The 12,798-nt window shown below is 45.6% G+C and overlaps 1 protein-coding gene and 1 long non-coding RNA gene across 2 annotated transcripts in view; one reads left to right on the top strand and one right to left on the bottom strand.

Annotated features, from left to right (window-relative positions):
* LOC132540822 (uncharacterized) overlaps positions 1-12,798 on the top strand; it is a 478,519-nt gene that overhangs the window by 39,770 nt on the left and 425,951 nt on the right. The gene's annotated exons all lie outside the window — the stretch shown is intronic.
* The window catches only part of TMEM38B (transmembrane protein 38B), a 40,997-nt gene that overhangs the window by 26,046 nt on the left and 2,153 nt on the right, over positions 1-12,798 (bottom strand). The window contains exon 2 of the mRNA XM_007516165.3: positions 2,266-2,422. Coding sequence (XP_007516227.1) covers positions 2,266-2,422 — 157 coding nt within the window. The remainder of the gene's footprint in view (positions 1-2,265; positions 2,423-12,798) is intronic.

A 12,798-nucleotide genomic window follows, 5' to 3' on the forward strand; every position in this document is an offset into this window, starting at 1 on the left:
CCATAAAAGCCCTCCTGCTTCCGCTTTTCTCTCTCTTGCTCCCCTCTTCTCCTCCGCCACCTGACCCAGAGAAGGGCTGCTGCCCGCATAGCGGGAGGTGGCCATTTTGCTAGCTCCACATAGTCTAAACCACTCTGCCCTCGCCCATTTCTGGGGTTCCCTCGTGAATAAAGATTTGTGTTCCCACTCCACTCCGGTCTCTTCTTCTCTCTCCTCCGTGACACAACCCGACATTGCACCAGATTGGGGGGGTGCCGTTCAGGTCCTGGAACATGATGGCAGAGGAGGACCTAGTGCCTAGTGGGGGTTGAACTGTTATGTGAAAAACTAAGAAATGTTACAGATGCACAAACTACTATATTTTCCGGATGACTGGAAAGTATTAATCTCCCCAACAATGAAAAAAACAATAAATTTTTAAATAATTACGACTAACTTCCCTAGAAAGAAAGTGGCAGCAGTGGCTGAACAGACACTGAAGGGCTAAGGCGCTTGGCAATATTTAGTCTACATGACCTTCAAGACCTATTCACCCCAGACTCCCTTCTAGAACAAGTCCGATCATGAGAAGAAACTGCTGGTGCAGACGGAAAACTGAGCAGGGTAGAATAAAAGCAGAAGCTCTACAGACCCAAGTGGGAAGGGAAGAGAGACCCTCAAAACCCCAGAGCAGAGCATCTTTTGAGCGCTATAGAAAAACAAACAAAAAAAAGCAAAAAAAGAAAAAAAAAAAATTAAGAGTTCTACTAAATCAGAAAACCTCTCTTGAATTCCAGGTCGACGTAAAACATGCGTTCGGCGGGGACTGAGAAACAGCACAGGCACATGCAGTAGTCTGAGGAGCCGGCCGTGCACGGGCCGGGGACTCAGGCCCCTGCAGCACATGACAGCACAGTGTCAGCAAAGCGTTGTGAATCGGAGTGGGGCTGTGCTGTCTCTCCTCTCTCTCTTCCTGTGCCTCTCTTTCTGCCTCTCTACCTCTATCTGAAATTAAAAGAAAAAAAAAAAAAAGAGTTCAAGAACAGTGATCACACAGGTACAAAGCCTGGCAGGCAAAAGAAAAAAAAATCACAATAAACTTTAGCATTACCTATTTAACTGACCAACTTGTTCATCCAAAACAGTTATAAGAAAATATTGTGGGATCGGGCAGTAGTGCAGCGGGTTAAGTGCAGGTGGTGCGAAGCACAAGGACCAGTGTAAGGAGTCTGGTTTGAGCCCCCGGCTCCCCACCTGCAGGGGGGTCGCTTCACGGGTGGTGAAGCAGGTCTGCAGGTGTCTGTCTTTCTCTCCCCCTCTCTGTCTTCCCCTCCTCTCTCCATTTCTGTTCTATCTACAAATGACAACATCAGTAAGAACAAGAATAATTACAACAATTAAAAAAAAGGGGGCAACAAAAGGGAAAATAAATAAATATTTTTTTAAAATTTTTTAAAAAGAAAGAAAATATTGTAACTTATGGTCTGGGAGGTGGTGCAGTGGGTATACCACTGGACTCTCAAATATGAGGTCCTTAGTTCAATCCCTGGCAGCACATGTACCAGGGTGATGACTGGTGAAAGGAAGGAAGGAAGGAAGGAAGGAAGGAAGGAAGGGAGGAAGGAAAATATTGTAACTTATAATATACATTTTAATTAGATAAATCAATCCTTTTAATTCTCGATTAGCAAAAATCTCAAGCAAACTCATAAACATGTTTTCATTACTTCAAAATTAGATTCAGGGACGGGGTAGATGGCATAACGGTTCTGCAAAGAGATTCTCATGCCTGAGGCTCCAAAGTCCCAGGTTCAGTCCCCCGCACCACCATAAGCCAGAGCTGGTAAAAATAAATAAATAATAAAAAATCAAATTCCAAACAAAATCAATGTTAAATCTCATAGGGTTATGAAAAACCCAATAGAATATGACAAAAATGATTACTATCTACAAATCATAAACACTTGGACTTTCCTGCATAGTTAATCAAATTCCTGATCTTATCCTGTTACACCTCTGTGTGTACAGGTCATGTGCACAAGCCAGTGGGGCTCAAACACCTGGTACCCTTCACATAGGACAGTGAAAACAACTGCCTTTGGTGTGAGAAGGTGAGAAAGAGAAAAGACATTTTTACCCTTCCAGTCTTTGGCTTTATTTGGGTCCCTTCCCTTGCATGTACACTAACACAAAATATTTGCTACAGGAAAAAACAATATTCAATGTATTGATGATGCACAAAGCCACTCTGTAAATGTCTCCTACGTCACCACGGCAACAGCTTACCAGATTGAAGATGCCAGCAGCACATTCGTGGTGTTTGCTAGAAACCTCAGTGGAGGCTCAGCAAGGAGCACGCAGGATAGAATTCCTCCCCCAAAGCAGTGCAGCATGGCAGTAAACCAACTGGACAAGGGATTCCTCCATGCTACGTCTATCGCGCCTGAAATGGGAACAGGAGAATATGGTCTCAGACAGCTGCACGGTAAACAAGACATGACTACCAACGGCACAAAAGACATATGATTCTTCATCACTAGTCTCATTCATTAAGATAAAATGTATTAATAATTCACTGGTCATCTTCAAAAGCCTACTCTCACTCATAGGTGTAGCAATCCTCTCAAACCATGCAGTTTTATCATTTAAGGCAAAATTACTTTCATTGAGTTAACATAGAGGTGATTCCTGCACTTTTAAAGTACTTTGTTCAATAGCTAAGACACAGAACTTAAATGCCCAATGATTCAAGATGAATAAAGAAGCAGTGACCACCCACAAACACACACACACAAATCAGCTACTTACAAAAAGATAAACCTTGCCATCTGTAGTATGAATAGTACCTGAAATGACTATGCTATGTGAAGTCAGAAGAAAAGACAAATACTGGATGATTTAACTCATACGTAAATATAAAGACATAAGGCAAAGGAACAGAAAAAAACAAAACTAAGACCAACCCTTACATCAGAGAGGTGGAGTACTAACATAAGGCAGACAGGGTCTAGAGGACTGTGGCAAGGGGTGTTTAGAACTCTGGCGGTAAGCGTGATATGATAATATACATTTGAAGAAGTGTGACCCTATGCTCACAGAAATATACAGTACTATCAATCAATGTTACCTCAGGAAGAAAGAAAGAAAGAGAGAGAGAAAGAAAGAAAGAAAGAGAGGAAGGAAGGGAGGGAGGGAGGGAGGGAGGGAGGGAGGGAGGGAGGGAGGGAGGGAGGAAGGAAATCAAAAATTAGGGCCAGAAAGATAGCTCACAGAGTAGGGTATCTGCACTGCCACACAAGACATGGGTTTGAGCACAGCACCACGACAAGTGCTGTAGAAACAGAGGAAGCTTTGGTGCTGAGATATCTGCCTCTCTATCTGGGGGGGGAGGGGGGGGAAAGGTGACCTGGGATAGTCACTAGATTCACCAGGAAAAAAGAAAAAAAAATGTCTTCTGCTTAGGCTTTCAATGCCAGTTCCTGCGGTCAATTATTAGGAAGAAAGAAAGAGCATCTGTGCTGAAGAAGATAAACTCTTGAACTTAACTGCCCAAATTAATCCTGGTTCCAGCACTTTTTTGTGAGAGCTCAGCAAGTTCAGGAAGTTTGCCTCCCCATGTCATGTCAATCATCCATACCTATGCTCACGAACAGGGTCGAGAGGAGGCGGGAGAGTGTGGCCTCAGAGTTGTGGGGTCGCTTTTTCTTTCTCTCTTTTGGTAGTTTTGCTGGGAATACTGTGAGAACCAGGTTGAGCGTGGTGAGGCTTTTCCCATTGAAAAATGGGTAACAGGGAGTCGGGTGGTAGTGCAGCAGGTTAAACGCAGGTGGCACAAAGTGCAAGGACCAGCATAAGGATCCCAGTTCAAGCCCCCGGCTCCCCACCTGCAGGGGAGTCGCTTCACAGGCGGTGAAGCAAGTCTGCAGGTGTCTTTCTCTCCCCCTGTCTGTCTTCCCCTCCTCTCTCCATTTTTCTCTGCCCTATCCAACAACAACAACAATAACTACAACAATAAAACAATAAGGGCAAAAAAAGGGAATATTAAAAAAAAAAAGAAAGGAAAGGAAAAAATGGGGAACTGAAGAAACAAATCTCCCTGTCAGACTCTCTCTTGCTGAGGTTGAGCTGGGGAGAGGTACGGACCTCAGTTTTTTGCCTCCGTCAGCTTATTCCCTGTCTCCAGAGACCCTGCATGTTTCTGCCTCCAGGGGCTCGGCATCCCTTCAAACATTAAGCCGGCTCCCCTGCCTCACCCTGCATTCCCTGATACAGTGGCCGCTCCCTTATTATCTGCATATCCATGTTCTGCTTTGCCTAACAAATGACTCACGGTCTCCTCCCTATTTCCCCACCCATTCTGCTCATTTGATATATTCTTTTCCTACCCTCAAGACCCTCCCTGCCTGCAGGGTATTGTTAATCCTACCAGTCAAACCCCTCGCAACAGTTGCTAAGGAAGAAGTTCCTACCTTTCCCAGTCCCTTTTACCTTTCTCCACCCCTTTCCTAACCATGTATGGGATGATCAAGCCACTTCCGTTTCTGACTTGCCACTTCCGTTTTCCGCCCTCGAAGAGCGAGGGCACTCTGACCAGATCCTTACACCGGCCCTTGTGCTTTGTGCCATGTGCGCTTAACCCACTGTGCTACCTCCCGACTCTGGGGCAATCGGATGAATAAAGATTTTGAACCACCTCACCATCACCACTTGGTTCCTGGGTCATCTCGCATCACTAGCCCAGCAGTCACTGCTTCAGGATGACTTTTTCAGACAGAAAGAGATAAAGAGGCAGAAAGCGTGAAAGAGACCACAGCAATCAGGTTTCTTTCAAAGTAGTATGGACCAGAATCAAACCCGGTCACGTTCTTGGCAAAGCAGTGCAGTGTCCGCTTGAGCTATTGTGCTGGCCTCCTGACAGGAGCTACTCTAACCACAATGAATGAATATGCCGAAAGCCAAGGGGCCTGGATCACAGTAAACAGTCCAACAATAACCAGCACTATTCTTCACGAGAGGGTGGGGGTTAATGGTTCACAGTACAATCTTTGACACAAAGGCAGTCTCTGTCCCCCTTGACAAGCACCTGGAAGACACAGGCTCCCCCAACCTAGGGCCCTTTCCCAACCAAACACCAGAACCCCACTGTCCCTCCGTCCCGTCCCTGCCCTCCTTCCTCAAGTGCACTGCTTTGCTGTGATACACTACAGCCAGTCCAAGCTTCACCTTCCTGTCCTTTTTCCTTAAAGTTCCACCTATGACTGAGATCGTTTAGTATCTTATCTGGCTTATCTCATTCAGCATGATGCCTTCACGTTCAAGTCCAAGATACTACAAGGGAGAGTGACCTCATTATTTTGAACGGCTGTATCCTATTCCTCTGTATCAATGTACCACAACTCTCTTAGCCACTCATCTACCACTAGGCATCTTAGTTGCTTCCAAGTTTGGACTGTTAAAAACCACTGCTCTGAACATATGTGTGCATAGCAGGGGGGTTGGATAGGTGTCTTTGATCTCCCTGGATATATCGCAAAGTGAGGGCTTGCCAGGTCAGAAGGTAGGCCCATTCCTAGTGTTCTGATGAATCTCCAGACTGTTTTTCATAGGAGTTGGACGAATTTCCATCCCCACCTTCCCTCCCACAGCCTCTGCAACAGTGTCTGTCTTTTCTAATGCATGGCATTCTGGCAGTATCTCCTTGCTGTGATTTGCACTTCTCTGATCATCAGTGCCTTTGAGCGTTTTTTCACATCTAATGGCCCTTTGGATCTTTTTTTTTTTTTTTGCCTCCAGGGTTATTGCTGGGGCTCAAATCCATTGCTCCTAGGAGCTATTTTTTTCCCCTTTTGTTACCCTTGTTTTATCATTGTTGTGGTTAGAATCATTGTTATTGATGTCGTTGTTGTTGGATAGGACAGAGAATAGAGAGAGGAGAGGAAGAGAGGGGGAGAGAAAGACAGACACCTGCAGCCCTGCTTCACCACCTATAAAGCGACTCCCCTACAGGTGGGGAGCCAGGGTCTTGAACCAGGATCTTATGTTGGTCCTTACACTTTGCACCACATGCTCTTACCCTGCTGTACCACCACCCAACCCCCTGAATCTCTTCTTCTTCTGCTGCTTCTTCTTCTTCTTCTTCTTTTTCATAAAAAGGAAACATTGACAAAACCATAGGATAAGAGGGGTACAACTCCACACAATTCCCACCACCAGATCTCCGTATCCCATCCCCTCCCGATAGCTTTCCTATTCTTTATCCCTCTGGGAGTATGGACCCAGGGTCATTGTGGGATGCAGAAGGTGGAAGGTCTGGCTTCTGTCATTGCTTCCCCGCTGAACATGGGTGTTGACTGGTCAACCTGGATCTCTTCTTTAGAGAAGCCTCTGTCCATTTCATTTTTCAGTGGAGCTGTTTGTCCTTTCACTGCTAAGTCTGGTGTATCTATTTTTGTTAATTAAAAAGTTAGAGGCCAGGCTAAATGTGGACAAAGGGAATGCCACTGCCTTATACAGGGAGGTATGTGAAGGCGTGTACAACTGTAAGAGCCAAGTGCTAGTGGTCTATTTCTGTGCTCCCTGCCTGCTCTGAGCCAGTCACTTAGAGACCAGTCCTACAAGTATAAATACCCCAGACAACAAAGGCTGGGGGCTGGAGCTCTTCTCCCCGTGATCTGGAATAAAGTTTCTCCTTCTCCAAGTATTTGGTTCTCTGGTCTCATTTGCTACTTCATTATTAACCCTCTGTCTGCTATATGACACACAAAGATTTCCTCCTACTCCCTGGGAAGTCTCTTTAAGACAATTTCAGTGGTAATTTCTCTGTCATGCAAAAGCCTTTCAGTCTGCTAGAGTCCCACTGGTTTATTTTTTGCTTTTGTCTTCCTTGCAACTGGATTTGAATCAGTGAAGATGTTGAAAAGAGTTCTGCCAATGTATTCCTTTAAGTATAAGATTGTTTCTGACCTAAAACCTAAATTTTTTATCAACTTGAGTTTACTGTTGTGTATGGTGAAATGTGGTCATCCAGTTCCATTTTTTATTTATTTATTTTCCCTTTTGTTGCCCTTACTGTTTTTTATTGTTGTTGTTGTTATCGCTGTTAGATAGGACAGAGAGAAATGGAGAGAGGAGGGGAAGACAGAGAGGGGGAGAGAAAGACAGACACCTGCAGGCCTGCCTCACCGCCTGTGAAGCGACTCCCCTGCGGGGGGGGGGGGGGCAGGGACTCGAACTAGGATCCTTATGCTGGTCCTTGCGCTTCACACCATGTGTGCTTAACCCACTGCGCTACTGCCCGACTCCCCAGTTCCATTTTTTTATATTGCTACCAGGGTGATCACTGGCACTCAGTGTCTGCACAGTTAATCCAACACTCCTGGCAGTCATTTTTCCCTTTTCCTTTTATTTGACAGGATAGAGAAACTGAAAGGAGAGGGGGGGAAAAAAGAGAGAAACTGGATTTCTAGCAGGTGTGGCCATGGAGTAACAGTGGACACAGATACTCCCCCCAAAACATGAATTGACAACTACTGAACTTAAGCAACCTCATCAAACCACAGCCTGAAGACATCCACAGGTGTGTAGCATTCAGGCAGACGCCCACGAGAATGGTAAGGAAGCGAGAGGGGGCACAGGATGAAAGCCACACAGAAACTGAGGGTACTGGCAGTGGATGACGCCATTTGGGCTCTATGCCTCAGGCCCCAAGAGGAGTCAACGAAGAAAAGAAGAAGCAGGGCCTGGTGGCGGCTCTGGTTGGGAGCACTTGTTACCAGGCTCCAGGACCCAGGCTCCCAGCAGACCCTTCCATTTATCTGGACAGAGGCTAAGAGACGGGGAGAGAAAGAGAGCAGAAACACCACTCCCCCACTCTACAGCTCATGAAGCTTTCTCCTGCATGATGCTGGCTTGGGGTCGAACCCAGGGCCCTACACATTAGGTAAAGTGGGTGCTCTACTGGATTACTGGGTGAGCTGGATCGACCTTCTCGTGGTGCATCCCGTGAGTACCCATTCATTGGGGAAACTGATGATCCTTCCTAGCCGACTGAATCCACATGGATCGCAGTCACTTTCAAAGCCAGCAACAAGCAGCTCCTGATGTTAACTGGCTACGGAAGAAGGGCAAACGCTAGAAGAAGAAGAACTGGGTGAGTTATGGCTCATGCCCCTCCCAGTTTTATTACTGATTATAGCTAACTTCTTCCTATGCCTAATTTACAAGTAAGCTTCCTCACAGGTGTGTAATGCTGTATGTGTGAGAAACAGTATATTCTGTTTACGGTTCTTCACTATCTCACAGTTTTAGGCTTCTGCTAGGGATCGTGGAATGTATTCCCTATGGGTAAGAGAACACTTATTACATCACAGGATATAGAAATAAAAAGCAAAATTACCTTTTCTTCTTTGTTCAGTCTCCTTACCTGAGAGGTGACTACTTACTTCCAGACTGTTTTTTTTTTTTTTTAAGATGTTTTTCGTTTGTTTTGCCCCCAGGGTTATTGCTGGGGCTCAGTGCCAGCTCTATGAATTCACAGCTCCCAGCGGCCATTTTTTTTTCTTTCTATTTTTATTCGACAGGACAGAGAGAAACTGAGAGGGGAGGGGAGACAGAGAGGAAGAGAGAAAGACACCTGCAGACCTGCTTAACTGCTAATGAAATGTCCCTCCTGCATGTGGGGAGCAGGGGCTCGAACCCAGGTCCTTGCACATGCTTAACTGGGTGTGCCACTGCTCGGCCCCCTAGATATGCTTATTAACAAATGCATACATTATTTTTTTCTTCTTGCCTCTATGGTTATTGCAGGGGCTTGGATCTACTGCTCCTGGAGGCTATTTCCCCCTCTCTGTTGCCCTTGTTGTTTTAACATTGTTGTGGTTATAGATGTTGCTGCTATTGGATAGGACAGAGAGAAATGGAGAGAGGCGGGGAAGACAAAGAGGGGGAGAGAAAGACAGACACCTGCACACCTGCTTCACTGCTTGTGAAGCGACCCCCTGCAGGTGGGGAGCTGGGGGTTCGAAAAACATTCCTTTTTGCCTTACCATACTCCCTGACCAACAGCCCATCCCATTAGACTCTGGTCAGGGACACTTTCTGGAAGTCAAAGTTGTAAATAAACCTGATCCCTGACAGGCCATTCACAACACTGCCACTATGCAGACACATTACACTGTTACTAGTTACGCCTTGGTGTAAAGTGGCACTCCTCACTAGCTTAGCCAAACTCAAAATATACTGGCTTTCCTTCCATCACTAAAGCAAACCAAACCAAACTTATCAAGTGCTGTCTTTCACATAAGTTGTTCGCTCCAGTAATATCCATTTCTGATCAAGTGTGTTGAGATCCCTTTCTTTTGCCCTCGAGTATCATTTCATTTCGTTCTTTTCTCTTTAAGATACAGCACACGTTCTAGACTCTGTTCTAGACTCTGTTCACAAGTGTTAGCTCCAGTACAAAACTGCTTCTCCCTGAGACTCTAGGAAAAGTTAGGGCTGCACAATGTAAAATGTTTCGAGAGTTTAAGAACTCTTTCACTAGCATTCGTTTCCCAGAAATCAGGGTAGCAGCTACGATTTACCTACCAGTTTTGTGACTTTACCTGGGCCGACTGACTTCTCTCTGATTACAATTTCAGTCTTCATAAAATGAAACTTTTAATGAACTTTTAAAATGAACATTTTAAATGAGAAAGCATACATAAAAACACATTTACTACATACTACATGGCAGAGTCTGCTTGCTGATTACGAATGAGTTACTCAATCACTAAAAAAAAAAAAAAAAAAAAAAAAGAGGTAGGCAAATGCAACCCTTGGACTGTTTCTTTGAATACAGTGTTTTACTAGGGAACTAATTTCCAAGGCCATTGTTGTCTCCTGGGTCCAGTTTCCTGTTGTGATGCAGTATACCAGCCGGCCATACGGAGCCTGGCGACAGACAGAGCAGACTGCGATCTGCACAATCGTGCCGCGGACTGTGGGGGAGATCGAATGGACTTAAGCACAGCCAGCCAAGGGTCTGGCCCTCTTGGCCCTGCTCCTTCTGCTCAGATGGGTCCCGGCTGAGGGTGCTGGAGGTGCCCGCCGTGGCTGCCTCTCCTGGGGACTGAACACGTGGGGACTCAGCTAGCCAGTCAACTCTTAAGACTCCTCTACAGCCTTATGCGGAAAACTGTTTATCTCGTGGGGCTGAACACTGGGTAAGTAACGCATGGGCTTATGAGACTACCTTATTTACCCCTGCCGGCAACTGCTCATTTTGCCGTTACCTAAGATTATGCCCCATGATACTGTACCGCCTAATAAAGCTTTGATCCTTTGAACCCGCTCTCAGCCGCGCCACAGTCAAGTCCTTCATATGCCTCAGCAAAGTCTTTTTAGTTTAATCACAACAATTTCCTATCCTTCTGGGGTAGGTGTCTGCACACCGCCCCCACTACCAACCTAGGTCCCATAGCACCACTGTGCGTTGGGACCCCAGTTCTCTCTCAGCCCCTCCGCCTCTCCCCTGCCCTTGGTCTCACTGTGACAGACCACGTCTAGTCCAAGTTTCCCCCTACACTTTGCTTTCCCCTCGTTTCTTAAGTTCCACCTGTAGGTGAGATCATCTGGTATTCATCTTTTTCCTACCGGTCTCACGTAACTTGACTCCTTCAAGTTCCAGCCACCCTGAGGTAATGGAGATGATCTCCTCATTTTTCATCGTATTCCACTGTGTCTACACACCACAGCTTTGTCAGCCACTCATCTGTTGTTGGGTACCTGGGTTGCTTTCATGTTTGTGTTATTATGAATAGAACTGTGGATGATCAGATGCCAAAGTTCAAGAGGAACCAAAAAAAATTTTTTTGAGGAAATAAAATTAATTATGATACCCACGAAGATTATTAAAGAACAACTCAGTGTTCTTTAATAATCTTAAGTGCACTGGTATATTAGCTTATGAAGCACAAGCCATACAGAAACATCTTTCTATGGAAGTGAACAGAATTAAACAAATAAAAAAGGATGCTAACCTTATGCATAACACTGGCAGACTTAATCCTATTTTACCCTCTTGACTCTGCAGCATTTTTTTTAAAAATGAAGGCAGAGTGACAGAGAGTGAAAAAGACCACAGAACCAAAGCTTCCTCCAATGCAGCAGGGGTCAGGCTCGAACCTGGGCGGCAAAGCAGGGCACTGTCCAAGTGAACTGTCAACATTTGATCCCCCTGACTCCACAGCATTCCACAGAGCCTAAGCAGAGACTATGTGTGAATCATAAGTGAAGTGGAGTGAAGCACTACTGGTAGTGGTTGAGTACAGTCCAAAAGTATGAGTCTCCAGCATTAACATGTTTCCAGGGGTACAAATAAAGACCCAGAGAGTAATACACAGATTTAGAGTGTTCATGGAGCTGAGGTCTGAGATGAAGAGAATTAGTCACAAAAGAGTCCAAAAAAGTTGCCAATTAAATAAAAATTTAGATAAAGCACTGGCAATGAACAATCTCTAGTAAATCAAATTAGCACAGCAAACAGGTACATTTCACTCCAAGGGTGTCAATGTGACTTAGCATGTCATAAAGGATTGCGCTTTAGTAGGGAATCAGGTTGGATCAGGCTGGATCAGGCTGTGTCCAACCTGATCGATTTAAGAAATAGCCAACTCGTTTAGGAAGCACAAACACATTAGCAACCATGACAAGAGCAAGCAGAAGCCACGTTTTTGGCTCATTCGGATGGCAATATACTTAAGAGTGGCAACGGCCAGTCAAAGGAAGTAGCAGGAGATATGATAAAAGCTTAAGTAGATCAGATTCTTCTACATAACCCCCCTCACTCTTATCTGTTTACAAACTCTAGTAAAAGAATATGAAATGTGCTTTTCTTTTTTTGGCCTCCAGGGTTATTTCTGGTGTTCAGTGAACGTGGACAAATCCACTGCTCCTGGAGGCTATTTTTTCCCTTTTGTTGCCCTTGTTGTATCGTTGTTGTGGTTATTATTGTTGTTATTGATGTCCTCATTGTTGGATAGGACAGAGAGCAATGGAGAGAGGAGGGGAAGACAAAGAGGTAGAGAGAAAGACAGACACCTGCAGACCTGCTTCACCGCCTGTGAAGCGACTCCCCTGCAGGTGGGGAGCCGGGGGCTCGAACCGGGATGCTTGAGCAGGTCCTTGCCCTTCGCGCCACGTGCGCTTAACCCACTGCGCTACCGCCCAGCCCCTGACATGTCCTTCACATCACCTGCACTGCTGTAGTATACCTCAGTGTTTGACTTCCGCTCCCTTTTGCACCCTCTACAACTCAGGGAGCTGAGCTGTGGCTCCCAGGTGCTGGGAGGACTCCCTCCAAAGGGGCGGAAGGGAGGTGAAAGCACGGCAGCTGTTCTATGAACCACAGGCGCTGAGTACTCTGAACCACCCTTGAAGACCGCCAGTCTTTGTGCAGATAAAATGTGTCCATGTTTGGATAACTGCAACAGGAAAACTTTAAGTATATTCTTTGTGAAAAGTAATTCTTTTCCAAAGTAAAAAAAAAAAAAACACTCTTAGTGAGTAAAGTTGTAGTTTTAGCAGTTTCACAAACCCCTTGAATGTCCAGTTTCACAGAAGGGACAGATCCCCAGGTCTGTTTCTGCATGCCGGCTTGCCACTGTATCACAGGCTCACTGAACTCTGGAAACAGCGACTATACAGCTGTGAGGAAATGAGTGTGGGAAAGGGAAGTAGCGTCCACCTGTCAGGAGCAGCGCTGATCTGAAGTAGTGCTGTGAACTCGGGGCGGTTCTGGACCACACTTTGAGAAACTGATTTCACCTACTAGGGAAAAGA

This window comes from Erinaceus europaeus, chromosome 10 (assembly GCF_950295315.1).
Source record: "Erinaceus europaeus chromosome 10, mEriEur2.1, whole genome shotgun sequence".
NCBI lineage: Eukaryota > Metazoa > Chordata > Mammalia > Eulipotyphla > Erinaceidae > Erinaceus > Erinaceus europaeus.